General features: G+C 47.9%; 1 protein-coding gene across 1 annotated transcript in view; it reads right to left on the minus strand.

Moving 5' to 3' along the window:
* The window catches only part of COX4I2 (cytochrome c oxidase subunit 4I2), a 137,454-nt gene that overhangs the window by 38,037 nt on the left and 72,376 nt on the right, over positions 1–27,041 (minus strand). Inside the window, exons 2-3 of the mRNA XM_086932703.1 lie at positions 24,436–24,532; positions 4,271–4,432 (exon numbers count right to left, since the gene is read on the minus strand). Of these exons, the coding sequence (XP_086788829.1) occupies positions 4,271–4,432; positions 24,436–24,532 (259 nt within the window). The remainder of the gene's footprint in view (positions 1–4,270; positions 4,433–24,435; positions 24,533–27,041) is intronic.

A 27,041-nucleotide genomic window follows, 5' to 3' on the forward strand; every position in this document is an offset into this window, starting at 1 on the left:
CCCACCAGAATGCTTCTAGAAATTAAATGCAATTCTCTGCCTACCTCCATCCATGCTCAGCATGGCTACCCAACAGCCACTGGCGTAATGGTGCAGCATGCAGTACAGTGAGCAAACTAGGTCTGGGTGTGAAATTCCGCTCGTTGAGTTTTGCCCCACTCTGCGCTCCGCGTAGCTCAGATTCTTCCTCACTCGTCAACGTTAAGTTGGTGAGCGAGGAAAATCTCACTCCAGACCTCTTCCTGGCGAGATTTCTTAACATGGGTGGTTGCGGATGGCCACTACCGCTCGCGTTGAGGAACCTTCCGTTCGCGTTGAGGAAGCTTCTGCTTGATTAGGACAGAGTCTAGCACCAGCAAGAAGCAGTGCACTCATGCGCTGCACAGGGTGCTGTGCGCGATGTTCCAGCGCAGGGCAAACACCTTGTGCTAAAAATCAGTGTGAAAGGTACAACCTAACTCACTTCGCCGCTTGTGCAACTTCACGTGGGGTGGCCGAATGTTTTGGTCACTATGTAGAGTTCCGATAGGACTACCCATTACATGACTGTCTTCCATCAGTAACGCACACTCCTTTGAGCAAGGTTCAATCAGGGTCATGTTCTTCTGATAAAAAGAAGGACTCCTTAAGTCACATTTTTCTTGTTGCTGCAACTTGTTAATCACTGCCACTAAATGTTTGCGTGGTGCCCCATATTGCACATGTCAGCAGTGCTAGAAATATGCAAAATACAATCAACTGAATTACAGGCTGACAGTTCTATGAAAATGCACGCAACAGTGCAAGCAATGTGTTCATTCTGTTATAAGGAAAACATGTAGGCAGTGGTCGAAGTGCATTAAAAAAAGTATCGGAACTATGATGCTGCGCATCCAAACATACCTCCTCAGCAAAGACATGTGCACTGGCCCTGACAGCAAAGACATGTGCACTGGCCCCGACAGCCCTGAAAGTTCTGAGGTAGGGGGGGGTCACAGGGATAGTATGAATTGACAGATGTTGGGCAAATGTGGGGACGGGGCACTGCAATTTGGTGGTGCACCATTTGGAAGTGGGTATGTGAAATGTCTGATGGGACTGTTTTCAGGCTACACTCAGACATTCTTGGATTATGGAAATTATGAGGGTAATTCATATGCTCCAGGTGGAGATCACACGAACTCTGTGCTTTTGAAAAAATATTTTTTTGTCTGTCCGCCTTACCATGTAACTGGTTGCAAAAGGTATCATGTACTGTTATGCCTAGTCACGGTGTATAGTTTTTTTTCTTTTGTTTCATAAAATTCAATACAAAAATGTTAAAAAAAAAAAAATACAACTATGGTGCTGCGCACAATGGGGGCAGCATTAAACCGGTGGCTAATAAAACCAAAATATTCTGTAGCTTTTATTGGTCTTTCGCCATCAGGTAACTACATAAAAAATAAGGCACAGCTTAAATGAAATGCAACTTATGTTAATCAGTGGGAAATGCACTATTGTACATTATGAAACCTCTATTAGCTAATGCACTGCAGAGTTCTGTGTCTAACCAGAGAGCCACAGATTTGAGTCCTGAGGGAGTTCATAATCCCCCAATTGGGATTGTAACTGGTTCATCTACTTGCTTGGTGGGAGAAAGAGGGAAGGACTGTGATGGTGCTGCAGCAGTTGCAGACTATGAGCCCTCCCCCCTGCATTTGCAATACATCTTCCCCCATCAGGCGATGTTGCCTAGCTAATGTTCTGCCCCTATCTCCCAACGGGTCTGAATCCTTTAATCTACTCAATAACAAAGTCCTTCACTGACTCCATACAAATGTTGATTTTTCCTTGGTGGCGGCCGACAGCTTTTGATGACCCTTAGAGCGGCTTGGGTGGGGTCCATACCGTAATATCTTGCTGGTGATTGTGTCATTATTCATTTTCCTTCCGTCACGGTCTTGGAGGGTATTTGGTCATTCAGAGGTCAGTTCTCCATTTACTCTTACACAATTAAGCTTCTTCCATTTTTTTTTTACGGCCACCTTAGCCAAGGGATGCAGAGAGTTCCTTTAGGCTTATGCCATTTCGATTCTTCTCCTGCTATCCCTACCGCTTACGGATCAGCAGTACTCGCTCAATTTCTAGACAACTGACTCTTACCAATGTTCCTATACCTTGCACCCCATCGCTCACCTATGCTACAGCCAGGAACAGGTCTTCTCCAGCAGGTGTGGCCAGGAGGCTGCCAGACACTTGTGATACAAATAGGTGCCCCCCCTCACAGCTAGTAGGAGTAGCAAGGGAATTGCTAGGTACATTTTCTTTCAGTCCCCAAGGCGAGACTATCTCCCCGGGTGCTACCTTAGGTGTATCTAAGCACTACCCCTAGGATGAAACTCCCTCCCCAGAGAGCGAGGCCTTTCATCCTGGTCCATGACCCTTCATAATGACCCTCCTTCGGAAATCGTGTCCAGGGCGTCAGCCGGCTCACGTTCTTCCACTTCCCGTGCGGAACGATCAGTTTTGATCAGCATGGTGGTTTGTCCAGCTATCGATTGCGCAGTTTGGATTCCCTGCGCAGTTAGCACCCTCCTGGCAGTTCTAGGATTGATTTAATTGTGCTGATCGGTTTAAAATTGATCTTAAGTTGTGATTTATGTTATTCTGACTTTATACATATTGGTTATTTCAACTATGTACTGTTATTTTGGATGACAATTTATTGGTCGGTAGGTTTCACAGATATTTACTGTACTTTTATTCTGTATTTGTGTGTCGATTATTTTTTTATATACAGTCTGACAAATAAATGAAATGAACCCCGAATGGTGCAGGGGAGAATAGAGCCTTGTGTATGTTTAGTGCTACAAACTCAGTCTTTGACAGAAAGCACTGTGAACATGTAAGTCATTATTTTAACATTGCATTACACACCGTATAAGATCGGCTGCTACAAAATGCACAAAAAGGAACAAGATAAAAAAGTGCTACCAAAAAATAGATTTCGGAGTTACCCAGACTGTCCTTAGTGCAAACAATTTTCATAACCATATTTAAAAGCACAGGCATGGCTGGTAGTTCCCTTACAATAACTCTCAAAAAGTATAAATTGTATCATGCAGAAGTTTCAAAGCACCCTTTACATTTGCAGATTAACCAGTTGTGCACGTTACATTTCTTTCAGCCAAGCGGGCACCCTGGCAAGAAGGCTTATTTAGCGGTCTGTCCCTCCCTCAGTTTCACAGCACATAAGACTCCCTGCCTGCCATTTCAGCTGAAGCTATATAAACTAAGAATTAACCTTCCAGGGACGGTTGTCTGTTCACAACTAGGGGGGAACTGTTTTGTCAAATAAAAATAGTATGGGTACGTTGTGGCCCTCAGAATCGCCCAACACCTTTCGATTACTGGTTATGCCAGAATCCAGAACTCTAAATCTCCCGTCCCCGCACCACCTCCCAGCCTCCTCGACTGCTCGCTCATCCCTGCAGAGAACCCTGGAATAAAACAATATTCCAAACCCAGTGCTCAAAAGAACAGTTCTTGTCCAAGACTCTGGGCAAGATTCACAAAGGTAAACTTAAACTTTTGTTTAACCCCCTGACTGCGGCCGCGATTCTGCGCCTGTGCGGCACATTCCAATCGCGGGTGCAGTCATGACGGCCGGGAGCAGTCATCAGCACACGAGCACTGTGTGCCATGACGGCTCCCGGCCGACATCCGCATGGAAGGGGTTAAGTTTACACTTGCTGTAGTAATTTTTTATTGGTATTCAAAAACTCCAATCTTAAGTTTACTACTAGTAATATTCCTGCTAGTCATTCCACTAGTAGTAAAATTACACTCAGTTTGTGAATACAGAAAAGTGATAAAAGTCACTACAGACAGTGTAAAACTTCAACAAAAGTGCAAGTTTACCTTTGTGAACCAGGCCTCAGTGTTTTGTTAGGTTAGCGGCAGTGATGGGCTGTGCACAATGTTAAATCAGGACGAGTAACGTGCTGCACTCAGTGCTAGGTGCTGTGATAACATTGCATGCAGCAAAGCTGCAGGACGTAAGTTAGCACCGGTGTTGCTGCACAGACCAGTGTTACTCCAGAAGAACTGCGTGCAGGGTAGGTCATCAGTATTGTGGCACAGTATTATGCCATTTCTGCGGTGTGTAGTATTGGGTCAGAAGCGGAGTTGCTAATATAAGACTGTACAGAACCAGTATCGCCGCACATAGTTACGTCACTGGTTCGGTGCCGTGTTACGTCAGCAGTGTTTTATTACATCAGCAGGGCGGCGCCGTAGCTTTACATACTTGCCGCCTTCTCTTCGTTGCTCAGCTGCTTCCATGAGCCCTTTTCCTTCTCCTTTAGCGCCTTCTGCTCCGCCGTCAGCTCCTTTTGGAACGGGGCATCCGGCAGCGGGAAGATCCTGTGGTCGAAGTAGTTCTCCCCTGGGACGTCCACCTGCTGAGAGACTGAGACATGCACCCCAGTTATAATCTTGGGAGGCAAGAAGCGTTCATGCAGGAGATCTTGCATACAAGTACACTGGGGATTCCCCCTCCCTGGCCCCCGGTGCTTCTTTTACCACACAGCATTCACTGTCTCTACCCATGCTACAGAATCATATCTGAATCACTCAGCTTGCAAAGATTAACTCTAAGTGATCGACATGATATTCTACATGTTACAAAGCTCAGTGTGTAATATTGCACACGTAGAATACCGCATGAATTAAGGCAAAGTCTAGCGAGACCCGTCTCTGGTGTTCAATCAGACGTCCTCGCGTTAATCTACTAGAGGTGGTAAACTCACAGCCGCGTTGTGTGATACAAAGGAAACTCCAAATACTATCGTTTTTGAAAAAACGCGTTACACACAAGTAGAATATCACGTGAGTTTTGGCAGAGTCTATCCAAACCCGTCTATGGTGTTATAAATGTATGATCAGACATCATGCTATTAAGATGGAAGACTCACAGCCACAAAGATCACTCCGAACCCCAGCGTTTTTTAAGCGCATTAAATACGAGGGTGTCCTGCGGGCGGCTTACCTATCCGTCGGTGTCTCCTGACAGTCATCCGAGCTGTCTGGGGGGGCACCGATTGTGGAGTACGCGCAGAGTTTTTTGTGCACAGGAGATTGTGTCCTTATAAAACATATAATATGCGGTAATAAGCACTAAATTGTCAGTACGTTAGGCACGATCACAGTTAATAACTTAAACTGGGCTTTATCGTCTGTTCACTCAAACTACAACACTACGTGTTCCGAACTACAATTCCCGTCACACACAGCGATCACGTGACTACAGCTGGTCACGTGATTCAATCTCCAGAAACGATCGCATAAACTCTGCGCGTACTCCACAATCGGTGCCCCCCCAGACAGCTCGGATGACTGTCAGGAGACACCGACGGATAGGTAAGCCGCCCGCAGGACACCCTCGTATTTAATGCGCTTAAAAAACGCTGGGGTTCGGAGTGATCTTTGTGGCTGTGAGTCTTCCATCTTAATAGCATGATGTCTGATCATACATTTATAACACCATAGACGGGTTTGGCTAGACTCTGCCAAAACTCATGTGATATTCTACTTGTGTGTAACGCGTTTTTTCAAAAACGATAGTATTTGGAGTTTCCTTTGTATCACACAACGCGGCTGTGAGTTTACCACCTCTAGTAGATTAACGCGAGGACGTCTGATTGAACACCAGAGACGGGTCTCGCTAGACTTTGCCTTAATTCATGCGGTATTCTACGTGTGCAATATTACACACTGAGCTTTGTAACATGTAGAATATCATGTCGATCACTTAGAGAGTTAATCTTTGCAAGCTGAGTGATTCAGATATGATTCTGTAGCATGGGTAGAGACAGTGAATGTTCATATGGCTGAGATACCCGCCACCCCCTCTCAACACAATCCCCAAGGATGGGAAACCGGAAACAGTTCTGAAGTTTTTGGAAGACGGGAGGGAGTGACCCTCCCGGCCGTATTTATTAAAATATGAAACAAAATTAAAACATTAAATCAACAGTTTCATATTATGTACAATTTCATTACCACATTGCGATGTTTGGCTAACCTTAACATATCCTCTAATACAAAGGTTCTCCTAGCCGAACTAACATCCTACCAACATTTACTTAACTTTTGAAATTGTACATCCTAACGTTTAAGGGCCAACGGCAAGGTCGTAACCGGTGTCAAGATCCCTAACCCAGACATATCCCCCTCACTTGTGAGGGGCGGCACGGAGGCATACCTCAAGTGCAACTACCAATTTCCCTTGACTTGACGGGGGCCCCAATAAAACTCGACGCCACTTAAAGGTCGTACGAGGACTCGTGTGAGGTATCTAGAAGGTAGCGTAGACCCCCCCCCAAACCCCACACAACTTACCACATCTGCCGTCGCAGACGTCCTGGCCCCGGGAAATTCCCCAGGAGGGGGCTGTAACCCCTCCTACCCATGAAGGGGCCTTGACCGCCTTCCCTTTCCTTTCGGCGACCCATCCTTAGAAGGGACCGCCTCCCCGTTGAGGGGCCAATGGCCACCTCCCCCGAGCGCCCCCATCCGTAATGGGTGACGCCCACTCATAGGGATCTTCCAATTAGTGCTCACCGATCATGACCTTACCGCCCGACCAAAATAAATACGACAATGATAACTAAATAACTAAAGACTAAATACAACAGACAGTAGCAACAACAACTTTATTCAAAGCATGCTTACTGATGAACACTAAAGCAGAACTACTTTATTTGCAAAACATAACACAAAACGATCATTCTTTATTGCATACTCAAAATCTTCACGATAATACCACAACCTGTAAACGAAAATCAGAATTATCCATCCAACTTTATTTAAAACCACTCGCTGTCTTCAGGGGCTGGTGGGTGGGTCAAAATCGGCTCTTCGTTCCGTCTCGAGCTCACGTGCAGCGAGGAGGTGCAGCTTCAGAGCACAGGAACAAGAGGATGCTTTCTGGTCTTGTTCCTCCTTTTATCCGTCTTCAGGGCGGGCGTAAACCCGCCCCAAGGGCGTGGCCAGCCGCGTCAGTGTCTAGGCCAACCCACTCTAGGGCGGGGAAAGGCGCGCCCCGGCTACGCCGCTTCGGGCATACCAGCCGAGACTCGCCTCCCGCCCAAGATGGCTTCCCGGGGGATCGTGGTACTCTGCCATACGTTCGGGGGGACCGATTGGTCGCCCCTTTCCATATGGCTGAGATACCCGCCACCCCCTCTCAACACAATCCCCAAGGATGGGAAACCGGAAACAGTTCTGAAGTTTTTGGAAGACGGGAGGGAGTGACCCTCCCGGCCGTATTTATTAAAATATGAAACAAAATTAAAACATTAAATCAACAGTTTCATATTATGTACAATTTCATTACCACATTGCGATGTTTGGCTAACCTTAACATATCCTCTAATACAAAGGTTCTCCTAGCCGAACTAACATCCTACCAACATTTACTTAACTTTTGAAATTGTACATCCTAACGTTTAAGGGCCAACGGCAAGGTCGTAACCGGTGTCAAGATCCCTAACCCAGACATATCCCCCTCACTTGTGAGGGGCGGCACGGAGGCATACCTCAAGTGCAACTACCAATTTCCCTTGACTTGACGGGGGCCCCAATAAAACTCGACGCCACTTAAAGGTCGTACGAGGACTCGTGTGAGGTATCTAGAAGGTAGCGTAGACCCCCCCCCAAACCCCACACAACTTACCACATCTGCCGTCGCAGACGTCCTGGCCCCGGGAAATTCCCCAGGAGGGGGCTGTAACCCCTCCTACCCATGAAGGGGCCTTGACCGCCTTCCCTTTCCTTTCGGCGACCCATCCTTAGAAGGGACCGCCTCCCCGTTGAGGGGCCAATGGCCACCTCCCCCGAGCGCCCCCATCCGTAATGGGTGACGCCCACTCATAGGGATCTTCCAATTAGTGCTCACCGATCATGACCTTACCGCCACAGGTCCGGATAGGTGACCGGCTATCCGGACCCCCCACCACACTCCTACCTAAAGGTCATGTTTTAACGTCTTCAGCCAAGCTATGAAGTCTCCTATGAGTAACTCATTCCCCACCCGAGACAAATGAACACCATCCCCCAAGTACATACTGTCATCATTAATACACCCATGCGAAATAGAATGCAGTGCATTGGAACGGAACAACCTACTCACTTTGTTATTAATTTTTCTCACAGAATGATTTACAGCAGAAACAGAAAAAGCCCCCCGCCACACTTTTCGTGGGATCATATGGGACCATGCAATTGTGCACCCTGGAACTCTCCTCGCTAACCAACTTACAGTGGAAAGCATCGCCTCCAGGAGAAGTCGTCTACCAATGGTGACCAAATCATTGCCCCCAAGATGTACTATGACTACAGACGGCGGTGACCTCGTCCGCCCTAGCAAACCCCAAAATGATTGAAACTGGTCAATACAGAGACCGCCCTTTCCGTAGAAGGACACACTGTACCCGTATTCCCCAGCCACGTGCACCATGTCACCTGCCTTGAATACGTCCGCGGCACGCCTCACGTATGAGTGGCCCACGACCCACACCTCCTTTTTCACAGCCGGTGATGTCTGACCGCTGGCCCGGTGTTGGGTCGACTGCATAGTCCGCCCCGCCTCGTAGGCTTGCGTAACTGAAAACCAAACAAAACAAGAAGCGTGAGTACATCATTACAGCTTCACAACATGTGCAAACGCACATACCTTTTATAACAATTGGAGGACCAACGCCCCACACGTTTAACTTGTTCCACATTCAGACCCCTGGCTGTAGCCTCTGTAGCAGCCCCTATCCGAAAGGAATGGGTCCCAAACTCGCCCGGGTTCAAGCCCGCAGCTGTAATCGACATCGCAAGCACCCGCTGAAACTGAAACCTTGTCAGTGGGGTGGCGTCCGCGTGTCTCAACAAGGTCCCCCCCCATGATGCCACCCTTCGTGTTAAATAATCCTCTACACACTTCACTGGGCACATGGACGACCCGGGAATCCTGCGTATAATTATGCAGTCACCCATCCCACTCTGATCGGTCTTGGACCTCACAAACGAGACAGTCATTGTCTCCCCTCTGATCTGAACGTGCTCTGCGCACAGTCCTCCCGTCACATCCTGCTTGTTCCTCGCCACTAATTCGCTTACCCGCATAGCCCCATGAAATGCCAGCGTAAAAGCGGCTCGGAATAACACTGTCTCAAACTGAGATGAACATGTTGTAGGGAGTCTGGATAATAACTGGGCCAACCTATCCAAACCTATCGGGCGCCTCTCATCTACTCTGCGACCCTCAAGGCGTTGCCACCCACGTAGCGCTTTTTGCACAACGAAAGACGCTGTCGGGTCCTGGATCCCATGAGCCCTAGCAACAAAGGAAATGGCAGCCCGATGCCTCTGGGCCGTGGCCACCGATTTCCCCGCCAGATGTAACGACATCAGAAAGTTCACTACCCATTCCTCCTGGCCCCAAAGCTCCTCTCTAGCAGTCCCCAAAAAGGCTAAATAGGACCGGAACGCCCCTTCATATGCCTTCCTCGTCCTGGCTGCTAAACTCTCTCCCACGAGGTTACGAAGTTCGGGGCACCGAGAGACCAGAGAGCTTCGGGAAAGGGTGCTGGCTCCGGGTCCGCTGTGGGAAGAAAACCCCAGAAGGCCTGCATACGAAAACGAGAAAGGGCATCAGCCGCCTGGTTCATTACCCCCGGGACATGTCTTGCTTTGAATAGCACATTCAATTGCATACACAGTAATACGATTTCCTTGAGCAGTCTCAAAATCCATTTGCATCGTGCTGCCTGGCTATTGATACACTCAACCACGGTCATATTGTCAGACCAAAATACCACAGAGTGATCTCTGAACCCTTCGGGCCACGTTCTCAGGGCCACCAAAATGGGGAAAAGTTCCAGGAAAGCAATGTTACTTGTCAGTCCACTGTTATGCCACCATGCCGGCCATTTTTGTGCAGACCATCGAGTGCCGAAAATGGCACCAAAACCCATGCTCCCTGCCGAATCTGTCCACAGCCCCAGCTCCTCAGAGGACACGGCCGGTTTGTTCCAGATGACTCGACCATTGAAATCCGCCAGAAATGCCAACCAAATGCGCATGTCCTGGCGGACCTCTGCCGAGAGCCTTGTGCGATGATGGCCCTCCTTCAGTCCGACCATGGCTTGAGCGATCGAACGGGAAAAAGGGCGGGCCATTGGTATAACTCTTAGGGCGAAATTCAACTGTCCCACTAACTGCTGTAATTGATGCAGCTTAACCTTAGATTCACTCATACACATTTGCAGGGATGCCCTGAACTTTAACACTTTATCACCTGGCAAACGGAAACAACCTTCTCCGGAGTCTAACTCGATCCCCAGAAACTCGAGGCAAGTCGAAGGACCCGCCGTCTTACCTGGTGCCAATGGCACGCCAAACTGATTCATTAAAACACAAAATGCAGCCAAAGCTTGCCCACATTCCGGATCCCCGGCTGCCCCCAGGAACAAAAAATCATCGAGATAATGCATCACATGTTGGAAACCCGTCTTCTTAGTGAAGACCCATTGTAGGAAACTACTGAATTTCTCGAAATAGGCACAAGATATAGAGCATCCCATCGGCATACACCTATCCATGTAATACTGACCCTGAAACATGAATCCCAGGAGACGCTGATCGTCTGGATGTACCGGGAGCAACCTGAACGCTGACTCGATATCAGATTTTGCCATCAGCGCACCGGGCCCCAGGCGATTCAAAATGGCTACGGCCTCATCGAAGGATGCGTACCGCACCGAACACATTTCCGGGTCTATCGCTTCGTTTACAGACAGACCACGTGGGGCTGACAAATTATGTATCAGCCGAAACTCACCCGGGTCCTTCTTAGGGACCACTCCTAAAGGCGAACAAACAAAGTTAGCAACCGGGGGTACACTAAACGGACCGGCGACTCGACCTCGAGTAACCTCCTTCCGGATCTTTGCCTGTACCACGGTCGTATGCTGCAAGACCGATATCTGATTTTTGCATTTTTCCACACCCTGAAAGTCCCCCACTGGGATGCGGAAACCATATGAAAACCCGTTCCGCACCACCCCAGCGGAAGCACGATCCGGGTATTCACTGAGCCAGGGAATCATTGCCAAGGTATCAATCGGGGTAGGTAAAGGCGCCCCTCGGACTATGTTAGACCTGTTTGGCACCTCCTCTACCCCCGTTATCACCCGTTTTGGCTCTGCACGTGGACTCAGGATGGGATGATTGCCCACACCCACTACATTCGTGTCTAAATTTGCACGACCCCTGGGGCCTAGTACATTTACCCCTGTTAAAGTTCCAACAAACCCCCTTTTTACCTGCATTACCGGTAGGCCTCGAGTGATTGTCGGTACCCGTACCTGATCGAAAGGGCGTCCCCGCATACTGACGGGAGGATTCGCCCACGTTACTCCCTACCAATGGCAATTTCAACATACCAGTATCCTTCATCTTGGACCAGGACACAGAATCATAACAATCCCAAGTTAAGTTTTTATCATGTTCTTTTGCTTTTCTGAAAATATTATCATAGCAGAACCAATGATTACCCTTGTGTGATACAGAGTACCCCATGATCCGTGACTGATAAATCGGCAATTCGGGTAGCAATTCGGGCCTTCGTTCTCCCAAGATCGCTGTGAAAACCCCCCACGCCTTGCCCCAATTGCCAATGTTTTCATTTACCTTAAAGGCGGCCATCTTTGCGCGCCAAACACTCGGATGCATGAGGTCCTTCTGACCTTTAACATGCTCCATCTCATAATGATCAGTAAGCAACGAGAAGATGTTTACATACTCCCCTGCCCATATCTTTTCTTTAATAGCTAAAGGGACATGCTGACCCAACTTCTCCCTTCGAGAGGGTGCCGACTCCTCCCTCGCAATCGGCAATGGCCGCTTACCTGAACCGGACGCTGTGTCTGTGACTGAAACCGTCCCCTGTGGCTTCTCCACGGCCGCAGCCGGCGTGGATACCCTCGCTGCTTCCCGTGTTTCACGCAGTTGCTTCATCAACACCTGCGCGTCAACAGCCGTGGCGCCCTCGCTACCTTTACCCAACCACGCTGCTAATTGTGCTGCCAGCTCGGGCGGCATATCTTCCCCGGACACGGGGGTGACCACAACGGGAATCGGATTCCCTTCCCCCGGCACGGGAGTGGGTGCCTCGAGCGGGACACTGGGACCCGGGATATCTCCCCCAGCTGCTCCCCTCCTGGGCCTCTTGCCTTTTCCTCCCGGGGCTGCTCCCACCAAAGGACGTTTCGGCCCCCTTTCCTCGTCTTTATCCATTCGCCTCTTTAGGTCGGTCACCTCTTTCATGAGAACACGCAGCATCTGGTCGGTAGTCATTCGCTTTCCCGCCTTCTTCGGCATTCTCCAACAGAGTATCTGGAAAACAAACAAGAACGATTACAACGCTCAAAATCGGCTCTTCGTTCCGTCTCGAGCTCACGTGCAGCGAGGAGGTGCAGCTTCAGAGCACAGGAACAAGAGGATGCTTTCTGGTCTTGTTCCTCCTTTTATCCGTCTTCAGGGCGGGCGTAAACCCGCCCCTGCCTGCCCCAAGGGCGTGGCCAGCCGCGTCAGTGTCTAGGCCAACCCACTCTAGGGCGGGGAAAGGCGCGCCCCGGCTACGCCGCTTCGGGCATACCAGCCGAGACTCGCCTCCCGCCCAAGATGGCTTCCCGGGGGGATCGTGGTACTCTGCCATACGTTCGGGGGGACCGATTGGTCGCCCCTTTCCATAAGCTATCCATATACCATTTCATGGATATTTTTAACTAAGTCATGGTTGCCTCTTTTCTTTTAATTCAATTTTTTCCACTTTAGAGCGGTGCTCCTCAAACCTGAGCAGCAGCCAGGTGGGGTGAAGCTCCTCAACCATCGTATATGGGTGAGTGTTTGGAATAGGAACTTATGTCCTGACATGTGCGATTCTGGCGCTATGAAATTAAGGTTTAACTTGATAACTTATCAGAAAACCGTGGGAATATGACATACTCATGTTCTTTTGTTTTGTTTGTCTTTGTGTTTCCTTGTGGATCCAATGCTCTTGATGCGGTGCATAAACAGTACATGGTTGAGCACACAACCTGGATTTTTTCAGGTGATATCTTTTAATTATTTTTCACGAAAAGCAGTAGTTTTCAAAGAACTGGTCCTGAAGAATGCATGGAAACTTTTTTCTTCGAATGCAGAAACATGTTGACCACTACTGATCGCGGATATTATTTCAAACCCGCATCTGCACTTGTTTTAACCTTAGGGACTGGGAGACACTAATAAATTGTTGTTTTCTACCCGGTTCACCTAATTTTATAATCACTCACTTTATCACTCCTATCACTTTACACTGCTTTTTTCAGTCGCCACCTCAACACCTAATAATCATGCAATACTCTCTTCTCACATTTTGGTTTCGGTCACGGTAACATCTGACCGGCCGTATTGTTTTGTCTCCTGGGCGAGGAGAACCCAAATGATGCAAATGAGGGCAGTACAGTGTGGCTTCTGATGGGAATTTTTTCCACACGTCCTTGAGCCTCTACACGGCCAACAGCACATATTAGCTTGCATGGTGTGTTCCCACGGGTGTTTTCTGTATCGTATCTGCGTTGTGATTCCTGGTGAATAACTTACTCTTTTGACCACCAGGTACAATTTGGTGTCTTGCTGTTCAGAGGAAGTGACCTGCTGGGTGAACCCTACAGGCCAGAGATTGACCCCGCTTTTCGCTGGAGCCTGCCCTAAGTAAAACAAATTAGTATGGATCACTCTAAAGGATCCCAAATTCCACAAATAGGTCCATCTTCCATTTTGACGGACCTCTGCCTCTTCGCAGCCATTTTGAACTACGGGTTCCTGTCTATGTGTGGACGCACAGCGGTCTACACAACATTGGGTTTGGCACTTCTGTTACACACGAGTAGGCTTGAATGTCATGTGTCTGGAGTTTTACCATCATTGAAACTCGTCTTTTGGCTGCAGTGTTTTGTGCGACATATTCACTACCTGCTGAACTACCTCACTAAGATACCACACTTTGACCTGCAGGTTATAAGCAAAGCAAGGATCAGGTACCTTAATCCTTTACACTACTGTACCAGGATTCAAACCTTATGACGAGCAATTGCTTAGACACACCTGCTTCAAGTGCATTACCCACCTTTGCTATCTTACAAGTATTATACTTGCTGGCTACAGCAAGGGTCCCCCCTACATCATCATAAAGTGCGATCACTTTGCGATTAAAAAAGCTAGTCACATTTAATTAATTTGGCCTAAGTCCTTAGTATTACATGTATATGTAATCAGCCTAGGTCCTCCTAGCTGCTCAGCCAGAGTGAGCGATGTTAACAGAATGTTGGTGTGACTGTGATGAATGGAATGCCTGGGTGCCCGAGTGGATGTGTGGTGACAGTTCGAGATGGGCTGAGCGGCTAGGCAGGCTGCTCCTGGTGGGGCTGGTACACGGCTAGTACCAGAACAGAGCTGGCTGGACTAAGATTGATGCTACCTTGACATGGAACCAATAAAGAAGACTTGAAATATACTACATGGCTACCAGTGGCTCCATGTACAGGGTACAATAATATGTCTGAGACAGACTTTCTAAAAAAGGTAAACAAACACCTGCAGTCCATAATATGAGTGACTGTGTTCCCTGTGACTCCCCTCTGGACTCTGCTCTTTTTTTAAGAAGCTGCAGAAGTATCCAAGAATCACCGTAATCCTTTGATCGAAAACGTACATTTGTGAGGCTCAGTTTTCCCCTTTTTTCTTACATAGATTTTAGATCAGACTGGAAACAATCTGGGGAGAAATTAACCTGTCTCATTTGCTGCGATGAAGCTGAAACACTGATTCACATTTTACACATTTGCCATGGTCTAGTCCACTTACGTTGAACTATTTTAAAATGGACAAAGTACCACTATACTTGCCCTGTAAGTTCGAACGAGCCCATTTTTAATAAGCCAGTCAATTGCTCTAACCAATATAGACAACAGATGTAATTTATCTTCGTGTTTTTACTGTTTTATCAATTTAGCTTACTCCCGTATCACTAACCTCATTTTAGGTTTTGTACTTAGTAGGCCCTAACAGTGAGCTTGTCTTTGTTTCATATGGTCATTTTACTGTGGTCTTCATTAATCAGGCAATAAAGTTTACATAAAACTGCAGAATTCGTATCGCTGCATGCCAGACTCCTTTTCATCCTTTTGATGGCGATAGAATATACATTTAGTTACAAAACATGATATGAGCAATAAAAGCACGGAGTCTCAGCTCGGAGCATAACTACGCTGTTCAAAATACATTTTCCATCAAAATGCTAGGGTTGTAGTGTATTTACTTTCGAACAGTGTGCAACTGGTTAACGTGTGACATTGACGCCATCTGCTGGCTGATCCCCAGACTGCAGCAGGGAACCTCGAACGTGGTCTCCTACCGCAACCCCGAAAACAATGGGAGACCAAATCCGTTTCAATTGACGAAATGCAAACTCGACCGAAAAACAGATACAGGGGCGTAGCTAGAGCTTGTGGCGCCCGGGGAAAGGACGGCAAGCACCTGAAAGAGGTCCGAGAGACACGTTGTATCGCCACTAATAGTTACCTCGATCATGCAAGTTACAGGCACAGATATGACACGGTCCAGGGCTAAACAGCCCCCGTCCACAAAATAGCCGCCCCCACCTATCTACGCCGCCAAAACTTACATCAGTTCTACCTACCCTGTCTGTGACATCTCACTCATAACATCACAGCTTGTGCAGGGACCTTGTCCCCTGTCCCTATCTGCCCCGTCTTTGACCTCAGCAATGTCTGCAGACCGGTCCACCACACTGGGTTTGACGATGGTTCCCCTGGCAGCACCTTCAGGATACTACAAGTGAGTCCTTTACACCTGATCACTAGACTAACTTGAGTTCTGCAGTTGGGGCAGTACCAGGCCGGATGATGGGGTGCAGGATCAGATACAAGGGAGGGGCTTCTGAATCTGAGCCATGGTCATTCAGTGCCAGGGCCCAGGAGCCACCTTGAAGTCACTTGACCCGCTCCTTGACCCACTCCTAGGAGAGAAGTATCCGAACCAGATTAAAAGATTTTCCAGATACTGCACTGAAGAGCCTGACGGAGAACACGGATGTGTCCGGCTCCGCCTTTCACTGCTGGGTGAGGACAGGCGGGAAGCTGTCTCAGACAGCCAGACCTGACACACACGACGGGAGGGATGTCAGTGGGGGGGGGGGGGGGGGGGGGGGGGGGGGGTTGAAGCCCCTTAAACACAATGAACGTTGCACGCCTGATGTGAGTAATCTCATGCCAACAGATTGTCCTGGCTGCAAGTTAACAATTACACCACATTCTTTCTGAGCCTGGAGCATTTCAAATATGCTTCAGGTGAGAGTGTCGCTGTCTGTAGCCTAGGCCTTAGATTTTTGTTTTATTTTCCAGCAACAGCAAGCAGATACCGCCTGTCCACTGTCTGTGGCTGTTGCATTGCGAGTGTGCATGCATGTGCAAGTGTCCGTGTATGTGCACATCTGCATTTGAGCCTGTGTTGGTTTGTGTCTGTGTGCGTGTGCCAGTGTTCGGCCTGCTCTACATGCATGTGGGAAAAGGTGTTGCAGACTGCAGTCGGGGACCACTTAGCACAAGAGGAATGTGCACACCTTCACGCACCCCCCAAAGGGGCATCTATTACTGTCAAAGCTGAGGATACAGACACTTTGGTGTGCAGCACAATAACATTCCACTCCCAGTCTTAAAGGGACGGTCACGGGTTCAGACAAGCTACGGAGGCCAGTGCAGCTTTAGCTGTAACACGAAGAGGCTGAGGCTGTCTGTGTTCTCTCGACGTCACACACAGCTGAACTGTTCTTCGCAGCTCATGAAGTCCTTTGCAATATTGGCTTTTAATTTACATTCATTCCTCATTCACTCATCATCGCTCAGTCATTCTCCTTTCACTCCTCCTAAGCACTTTATATAAGCCAAGCTGAAGATCTGTTTGTTTACCACCTAAATGTCCTAATGGTCATCTTCCTCCCGGGTGTCTCTTTCACAGTTTTGGCTTTGTCGAAACTAGCACTGGGACGCCACATTGCTAAATCACATAATATAACTAATGCATTATTATGGTGTTGCGGGCTGCATCAGTTGTTCTACCAGGTTGCCCATTGGAACAGTGTTTTTGAATCAGGGAATTACTTTCTGATAACACTGTGGCTGTTGAAATAGTGATTGGACTGAGTCAGCGTGTTGGGGATTGCATTGCAGGAAGGACTGCGCTCAGGAATGGTGCTGTATCAAAGGAGACTGGTGCTGCGCCTTGAAAGGGGTGGGGGCAGCAGACAGTTGTGGAGGGACATGTATTAAGATTTTGCAGTACGTGGTATGTTGCTTTAAGTTAATATATGGTGGTGCAGTGCCATGGCTCTGTATCTGGGAAGTGTTGTGTCAGGAGTGCAGATGCCTGTATCTAAAGTTGCACATGGAACTCTTGATTCAGGGGATGCAGCTACTCAGGATGCCATCCAGGGGATTTGTATGTATTCTTCAGAAGGTGATAGCGTTTGTTAGAGAAAGTGTGGTTAGGGGGCGGGGCGGCCGCGCGGCGGCCGCATGCTGGTGACGGAACTGCTCAGTCACCAGCGTCGGTGGCGCTGTGCTTATGACGGAGCGGTTCCGTCATGGCCCGCCCCGCTCAATGGAACGCTCAGCGCAGGCGCGGAATTCGCGCCGCACAGGAGCTCCGAGCGGGCCATGACGGAACCGCTCAGTCATCAGCACAGCGCCACCGCAGCTGATGACGGAGTGGTTCCGTCATCAGCAGGCAAGGGGTTAAAGTGGGATTCTGAAATTATAAAACTGCATCACAAAATAATCAATCATAGTCCCACCACCCTGGTGTCTACCCCGGTCTGGGGCCCCCATCTGACTGGACTCACTCGACTCCGACATCCGACCCGAGTCTCTCACCTCAATCAACGCGCAGAGTGCCGCCCGCCCGCAGACACAGCCAGCCCACAGAGAGACAGTACTGAGTTAAGTACTGTAAAGCTGAGCAGCAGGGCCAGGCAAAAAGAATGGTGGTCCACACTCCTCGACTGCTCGCCACGATGGGAGGGGCGCTGGGGTGGTGAGGTGAGCGCGTAACGCGTCACACTATGTTGCGGCGGCAAGGGCTGGCCCAAAAAATGTTACAGGGCCGTCATTGGTTAAGGCTGTGCGCACCGCGCATGCTACTTATTGACGGCCCTGTGAGCGTGAGGCTGGGAGGAGGTGGGGCCCCCCAACGGGCGGCTGCACAAGGAAGTCGGAACCCATTTATAAATGTTTTATTGTCGTCATTATGTGCATACTGCTTAGCCTTAGTGCTGCGTGCTATAATCACTTCCGATATTGAAATCAGATGGTGATGAACCTTACCGACGGGCCGGCAGGTGACGGGTCACAGGTCACTAGCTGCCGGTGATAATAATGTGTGCATGCATGTACCACCGCACCGCTGACCACCCTACAGTCACTGTCACTGACTCACAGGCCTCCGCGGCCGCAACGGGCCTCGGCCGGGCCTCCTCAGTCAGTCAGTGAGTGCCTGTGCCGGGGCGGCTGCGGCCGCCTCAAAAAAGGTGCCGCCTGGGGCGGACCGCCCCCCCGACCCCCCCCTAGCTAAGCGGCTGAACAGATAATCTGAAATAAATAAAAACGCAATACAAAAAAATGTAAGCTGTCGGCTGGTGATACGAACGCTAGCCATGCAGGGATGTCTACAGTTCTTCCAACAGAAATATAGAAGTACAGGTACCGTACTCCATTTTCAGGAGAACCAGTTTCCTCCTGAGATGTGTTGGTGCTTTTCCATTAAATGTATTGCAGCAGTGCTGAGAGTTGCAAATACCCTCCCTTTTAAATTGCAGTCCAGATCATTTAAAGCACTGGACATCTAGATCTTTCTAGACATTCAGCCAAAAATGAAGACCGTTTTAAATAAACATGGGGTTCAACTGTTTCCTGGAAAACAAAAACAAAATCTGATACTGTTCAACTTGGATTATTTTGTTGATCCCTAACTGCAAGGACTCCACTATCAATAGTGTAGCAGGTGCAGTGGCACCAGGGTTTTGAGGGCCTACTTATAGTTGTGAGCTCCTATCAAATATGATAATGGGGGCAGATTTTCTTTATTTTTGTTTGCAATTTGATATAGCGTAGACAGGGCCCCAGGGCATCAGAACGCCTTACAACAGAATGATACATGGGTTACAGCATGTTCCCCTTACAGTAATTAAACAGCTGTTTACATCAATGGATGCGTGCACGAGTTACATGAAATAACTGCAGCAGTTGGTCAAAGGTTGTGCACAGTTATCGATTCGATTTAGACAGTGGGGTCACATAAAGGTAGTTCAGATTCTGTCGGAGAGAGTACTTGGGTATGGTTGAGGGGGATTAGCCAAGAGGTCTGTCAAATAGGTGGAGCTTGAGGTGGTTTTAGAAGGAGACTTGGCAGGTGGTTGATGGAGTGAGGGAGACAAAGTTCCAGATTCTAGTGGCGCTATCAGAGAAAAGGATGCCTTATGTATCGTTGTAGACTTAAGGTGTGTGTGTGTGGGGGGGGAGTTCCAGGAGCAGGGATTGGGCATTTCTGGAAATCCCTCTTTCCTCCAGAGATTTAGTTTGTTTAGATAAGACTGTGAAAAGGAATGTAGCACATAGGGGGTCATAAATAAGCTTGGGCTTTGAACTCTGCCCATGGAGTTTGCAGTTTTCCGCAGTCCGGGTTACGCGGCTCCGCTCCGCATAGCGGAGTGGCGTTTTTTTCCTCGCTCGTGTTGGTCAGCATCAAGTTGGCAAGCACGAGCAAGGAAAATCCACCTCCCAGCGAGATTCCTCAATGCAGGGGTGTCAGGGTTCTCATTACGCGTGGTCGCATATGCTCGCGACCACTCGCGTTGAGAAACACCCCGTTCACATTGAGAAAGTTGCCACTTGAGTAAAAATCTACTCCAACGACAGAAAGGAAAGCAACACCCGCTTGCGCTGTGCATGGTGCCATTCACGATGATTGCACTGTGTGGACAAGCATCCAGCGCTGAAAATCACAGAGAACAGCATTTTTCTATCACACCCCACCGTTTGCGGAGCTCCTCGTAGCGCGGCAGAGTTTTTCCACTTCACTGAGTTTCGTGTAGCACAACTCCGCGAACTCCGCCCAGGGTTAGTAATAAAGGTGGCTTTAAATTGAGCCTGGGCGTCAATGGGAAGCAATCGGAGGGGTAGCAGGGCAGGTGAAATGTGGTTATAGTGTTGCTCTCAGTGCGCCTAGGTGAACTTTAGGAATCCCTGAGCGAAGGGCAATTCCATATTCTAGTCTGGATAGAAGAAGAGACTGCACCGCTGTTTTGAGGTCTTGTTCCAGGATCAATTGTCTCGAACCCCAAAGCTGCCCAAGTTGGTGTTGTACGCTTTTGGCTATGGCTGCGATGTGGCTGTGAAGAATGAGACGATTTTAAAGGATGGCACCAAGGGATCTGGCACTCTGGACAATGGCAGAATGGGAAAGTTACCTATCCGTTCCTGTACTGAGTTTTTGCTTTCAGAGGAGAAATCAAAAGCAATTCTGTTTTAGTTAGGTTGAGTTTTAGATGGTGGTTAGACATCCAATCTTGAATCTTTAAGCGTGTGTTTGAAATCAGGGAAACGTCTTCTGGGAAGGACATTCCCATGTATATTTGAGTGATGTCGGTACGGAGATGGAACAGAATTCCAGAGTTTGAAAATCACACATTGGTTCAAGGTAGAGGTCCAAGACTGTTAGGGAGAGGATCGAGCCTTGAGGGACACCTTGATGTATCCGGACTGGCCTCGAGATCAAGTTACCCATTTTCACAATTTGGGAACAGTTGGTTGGGCAGCAGAACCAGCTGAGGACTGTGCCTCCACAGCCTCTGCGTTGTTTTAGAGTGCATAAGAGGTACAGATGGTTAAAGGTTGAATGCTGCGGACACATCTAGGAGGACCAGGAGGCAGGAGTTAAAGTTGACTATTCTAAGGGAGCTAGACTATTTGGAGGACTGCAGTTTTTGTACTGTGTGAAAGCTTGATTGGAGTGTGTCTAGCAGGTTGTTCAAATGTGTGAAGCGAGTTAGGACACTACAAAATTTTCAATGACTTTGCCCAAAAATGAGAGCATGGAGTCTGGGTGGTAGTTCTGGTTCTCTGAATCCAGAGGTTGTTTTTTCAAGAGAGGGGTGAATTGACCTACTTTTCATCATTCTGCAATTAGGCCACATTGGAAAGAGAGAAGTTCACCAACACTTGGTTTATATGGGAGCAGGTGTGTGGCAAGGGATTTGCTAATAGAATTTGCATTGGCATCCTGAAGATGGATTGGGGGTTTCTCTTTGGAGATTGTACACTGAAGGTCCCGTTCCGAGATGGGGAGAAAGAGGACCATGAATGCAGGGCCTTGCATGGAAGAAATCACCACAGTTTCTGAGCAATCGGTGGGTAGTGAGATATGGATGTCCCTGACATTTTTAGCAAAGACATCCACAAAGTCGTTACAACAGGCCGTGGGTGACTTAGCACCTGAAGTGGTGGAGGAGTTTGCAGTTTGCTTGATGACCTCAAACAGGCACTTGTCTGTTTTTTTTTAAGAATTCACCAGGGCCAAGATATGGGAGAATATGGCTTTGAGGGTTCGGTCTTTGCATGGTTTCCTCGCTTTACGAAGCTTAATCATACTCCGGTGAGAGAGTGCCAGTCTTTCTTGCTCACATTTTCCGATGAGCTTTCTTTGTTCATTAAGTTCTTTTGAGAACTAAAGACTTCAGGGTTTGGTGGTCTGGATGTTTTGCATTTCAAGGGTGCGCATTTTTTGAGAAGGGATTCCAAGCATGAGTTGTACTTATGGTTAGCATCATTAGTATCAAGGGGAGGTATCATCGAAATTCGGTTAGGAAGGGCCATGGTGGCCATTGCTTCTGTGTCAAGGGTGGTATGTCACCAAACCATATTTTCTTTTTGAGTTTCCCGGATGCTTTGGAATAAGAGCAAAATTGAGAGAACAGGACCTGCATGTGGTCAGACTGTCGACTGGAACGGGGTCATATGGCTGTAGGTTGGGGGAATTGGAGATTATCAGGTCCAGAATGGCGTCTTCGTGACGCCATTATATTTCTTTGATTGCATTAGAGTCCAAAAATATATGGGTTTCAGGTCCTCATCTAGATGGGTTGAAAAAACGGGCAAAGAGCCTGATTTTGATTTTGGCGAATGGGTTACTCGTCAGTGACGGATATCCCGTCCACCGAAATTTAAGTCCCTTAGGATTTAACGGGATTTATATTTCAGCAGATCGGATAACTGTCATTGTTGAGACATAGTAACCTGTCTGCCAAGATCTAAATCAGGCCCTTAAACCTTGACCAAAACAGCCATTTTGTCCTTAAGGCATTTCCCCAGTAGGTTCCAGACTCGAAGGCTGTATTCAAAGATAAATGGGTCGCCATGCCACGAATGCTCCATTCTAGTCAACTTCTTCAGCTTGGGGCTACTTTTACCATTTGTATGACATAGCAGATTTGAATTTCCAATTCAACCGTGTTTAAATGGTAACTCAAGGTTTGCAGTAGCAAAAGATTATCAAAGCCTGAGAGCAGAAAAAATGCAGAGCTAGCATTCGTGTTCCATCACACAGCTACCCTTCTGTGTAGAAAAAACGATAAGGGACTTTTTGATGTTGAGAACCACCTCACGAGTCTTTAAATAAAGCAGACCTCTGTCAGTAGCCCCACAGTGCATCTCCACTGCTGATGCAGTTACTGGAGTTCAGAACAGAGCAGGTTTAGCCAAACAGTGATTAATAACTGTTATGTGCTTTGAGCAAAGCCTCGTTTAACTCCATCGGTGCGGCGCATTTTCCGGCTGTGCGCTGAAGATTCGAAAATCCCGCGGTTCATGATGAGCTCAGCTCGTCATGAGCGTACGAGAGGTGTACTTCATGACGAGGCGTCGAAGGGGTTAAGGGCAAATTTCGATACTCAGTTACACTCCTTGCCTCCTAGGATTCCTTCAAAACGAAAACCTAACGGTTCAGTCAAGTACAAATAGGAGTCATCACTGGTGGGAATTGCAGATGACCAGTTACAGATTGCTCCTAACTAATGCTAGGCATGTGGAATAGAGGCCATACACTAAACGACTGCATACAATGTTTTAGCTGGACTGTGCGCTTGGTTATTGTTTGGGTTAAGTTGACATTTAATTAGTAGAATTTTATTGCTAGTTTTCACCACTCTACAATCTGATTCATTGAAACTCAACTGGCCACTTTAAATCTAAACTACAAAAAACAGTTATGGGTGCCTGTTGGCTTTCCAGGGTGCTTTTGGTGGAAGGGATTCACCCTTGCGGGATGGAAAATTTGGGTTGGAGGTGAACAATGATCCCATGTTTTGGTCTGATACCTGTTCTTGGAAAATTCCTCTCCAATTCTCTTCCTTGTTATTATGAATCATACTAGTAATCCTATGGGACCTCACGTTTAAACCATTGTTTAATCCTGTGTTGTAGCTTTCCCTTCAGAAGATAGAGATTGCATAATTTCTAGCGATTTGCGGAAACTTTAAATAGTTATCAGATATTGTAAACTTTTTGGGGTCATTGGAAAGGAGATGCTCCTTGCATCACTGCTCAATTTGCAGACCTGGAGAAAGATTGCAGAAGCATCTGAAAGGGAGGAGAATTAACTGGGGTGAAGGAGGGTGGCCACGAGCGGCCTCTAGCACCATAGGTTGTAAGGTCTGCGACATTGACTGGTGTGCCACTTCATCATAGCGGTAGTGTGGTAGAGTTTATAAGCAGAGTCCAGGCATGAGAGGTGCCCACTTCGACTCACTCAGTCACCCCCTGGAGGCTACTCTACCTCCCAGCACTGAATGTGGATCACACCCATGCGCCCTGATGGCACAAATATGCAATGAGGCACAGAGGGGAAGGTTCAGAGACGCTGGCATCAGGACACAGCGGCTGGTGTGGGTGGGCAGATGGGGGCACAGATTGTGACCCATGAACTCACAATGGAGGGATGAGGAGATGCAAGCGAGTTGATCCAGGGTAGAGAACATATTTAAACAAGGTGCTTTACAATAATGAATGTAATATTTTAAAAAATCAAATAAAAAAGCGCAAATACATTTTATTACTTTTGGAATAGCGAAACAATATTTTAACATTGGTGCTACTGATTTCCACTCCATATTTTTATTTACCCTTATTTCCACAATTGAAGAGGAATAGCACTTTATTAGGTCCACATTTTTGCAAACAGGTCAATGGCTAGGGCAGGAGATGAGCACAGGTTTGACACTACAGCAAAAAAAGCCGATGTTCTTACCTACTGCCTCGTGGCTGTGGGCTGCCCGGACATTGGCAGCAGCCAGAAGACCTCTCCTAAGGCCAGCTCCCACGCGCAAGGACTGCAGGGTCAGCATCTGGGCACAGGAAAGGATACAGGTTTAAGTAACGGATTGACAAAGACCTCATTCAAACAACATAAACATTTAAACCTTATAGACTAACAAGGTTAGGAGTGGGTCCTGACCCAAGGCCTACTTCTGAAACCCTAAAATTCCTGAGGTTCCATCCTTGCATGGGCCACACTAATCCCCACTCATGTGAAAAGGAAGCTTGAACTTGCGGTACCTCTTTTGCCAGTGTCACACACAATTTTTTTAATGGCACGTTATCACAATCTTGAAGCTTCTCAGCTGTGTATCTAAGTGTTCCCATCACTGGACTGAGCGGTTCTCACCAAGTTTTGCCACCGGGATTTCCCCTCCCCCACATTCAGAAGTCCCCCCCCCCCCCCCCAACAGTTGTGGATGTACCTCCCAGTTCCCTTTCTTGTAAATGGGGCTTTAAAGTGCCTGCCAAACAAAGAGTCCCTACAAAGTTCAGAATTTGTGGGTGATCACCAAAACTATCAGTTATTCCCACCCTTTAACTCCCTTGAGCACCCCTATGAAGTTTACTTAAAAAATAAAATCAGTAAATCGGCCATAAGGACATTATCCATGAGTGCAGTCGCGGAATAGTGCAAACTCGCTTTTTGTATCATAAAGAACCACATTGCACTTATAATGATGGTCATTGTGCATCTTAAGTGTGTAAATATTTTGAAGAATTAGGCCTTTGTGGTGAGCAGGGCTACACACGGGATAGGGTTCTTTCCGATCAGGAGCTAGTGCGTAGCTCATTGCTTCAGACAAAACCAATCAATTGCTGCTACAAAATGTGAAGAGGAAGAGTGCGGTTAAAGCAAACAGACAACCCAATATTACAGAAGTTTTATCTGTAATCCGAATACAGAAGACAGCTAGAGAAGTAATGTAACACACTGTAGCTCTGGAGATTAAGGTAAGCGAAGCAGCCAGAGCGGCTGACTTCAGAGCGCGGGGCTCATGGTTCGATCGCCGGCGACAGCTCAGATCATCATCGCTGCTTGCTTTTTCGGACACTTGAGGGAAATGAGCTTGGTTAGAAAGCATGACAGTGACAGCCATGGAGAAGCTAAAAAAGATCCGCATCTGCCTCTCTAGAGTGTTTCTATTTCGTGCTGGTTTACTTCCATTTTCTTTGCTGTTCTTGTCTAGAGCTCTGTAGATACTCACACCCCATATGCCTGCTCCCCCTCCCCCCACGCCTCGCACCATACTCCCCAGCCGCTCGAGATTGTTTCTATTTCGTGCTGGTTTACTTCCATTTTCTTTGCTGTTCTTGTCTAGAGCTCTGCAGATACTCACACCCCATATGCCTGCTTCCCCTCCCCCCACGCCTCGCACCATACTCCCCCGCCGCTCGCCCCCATATGCTCGTTCCCTCCCACTGGTTTTATCTTGTTTTAATAGTAATATACCAATGACTGTCACTTGCGAATTACTGTAGAACCCTAAGCACCTATGAAGAAATATCTGACCTTTCATTGGCTAAAAGAATGTTTTTGTGAAGAGACACCCTACAACAACAGTAGGGCACGAACAGAGCACAACCGATATGTCGCCATATGGTCAGCGTCTGTGGACGCCATGTAATGATTTTATAATGACATTCGGGCCAACATGAGAATCTATCTTACTTTATAATGATATTTCTGAGACCTGAAAGGGATACCGGGGTGATACAGAGGTTAAAGCATCTAAACTCCGTTCCCAATATCCACTGAGCTGCAAAAAATAATTTTCTTTTACATAATTGTCTCGTATGCTATTGTGGCGCAGATAGCCGTTTGCCGTTGACAGTTACGTTCCCAAGTGGATTTAACAAGTAGTTCGTGGCCCCAGGCTTACATTTGTTTTCCCCACACAACATTTCTGCAGGCACACCATTTTTTTTTACTCCTTGCCTACTGCGTTTACTGTTCTTCAGAGCTCTCTGGCACATTAAAATGAAATAGCCGAGAATTTCTTTTGATCTTTTTCTTTTGAATTCAATGGGCTTTCTTTTCAGTAATGATGTCTGCAGCCCGCGCTTATCTAGCAGCGTTTCCCGGGCTCCACTTGCGTTCTTGTATGTCCCAGAACACGAGGCGCGTGCGCACAGCTACCTAGAACAGGAAAAGGAAACCCTTTGTGGTTTCTGAGACACTGAATGACTCCTGCGCAGAAGAAACACGCCACTCACCCACGCAACAACACTCACACATGCAACGCCACTCACCCACGCAACTCCACTCACTCAAAGCAACGCCACTCATCCACGCAACCCCACTAACCCACGCAACCCCACTCATCCACGCAACGCCACTCATCCACGCAACGCCACTCATCCACGCAACGCCACTCATCCACGCAACGCCACTCACACATGCAACGCCACTCACACATGCAACGCCACTCACACATGCAACGCCACTCACACATGCAACGCCACTCACCCACGCAGTCCCACTTTTACCCACACAGCACCACTCACAACCACGCAAGCCCACTATAACCCACGCAA

Source organism: Lissotriton vulgaris, chromosome 7 (assembly GCF_964263255.1).
Source record: "Lissotriton vulgaris chromosome 7, aLisVul1.2, whole genome shotgun sequence".
NCBI lineage: Eukaryota > Metazoa > Chordata > Amphibia > Caudata > Salamandridae > Lissotriton > Lissotriton vulgaris.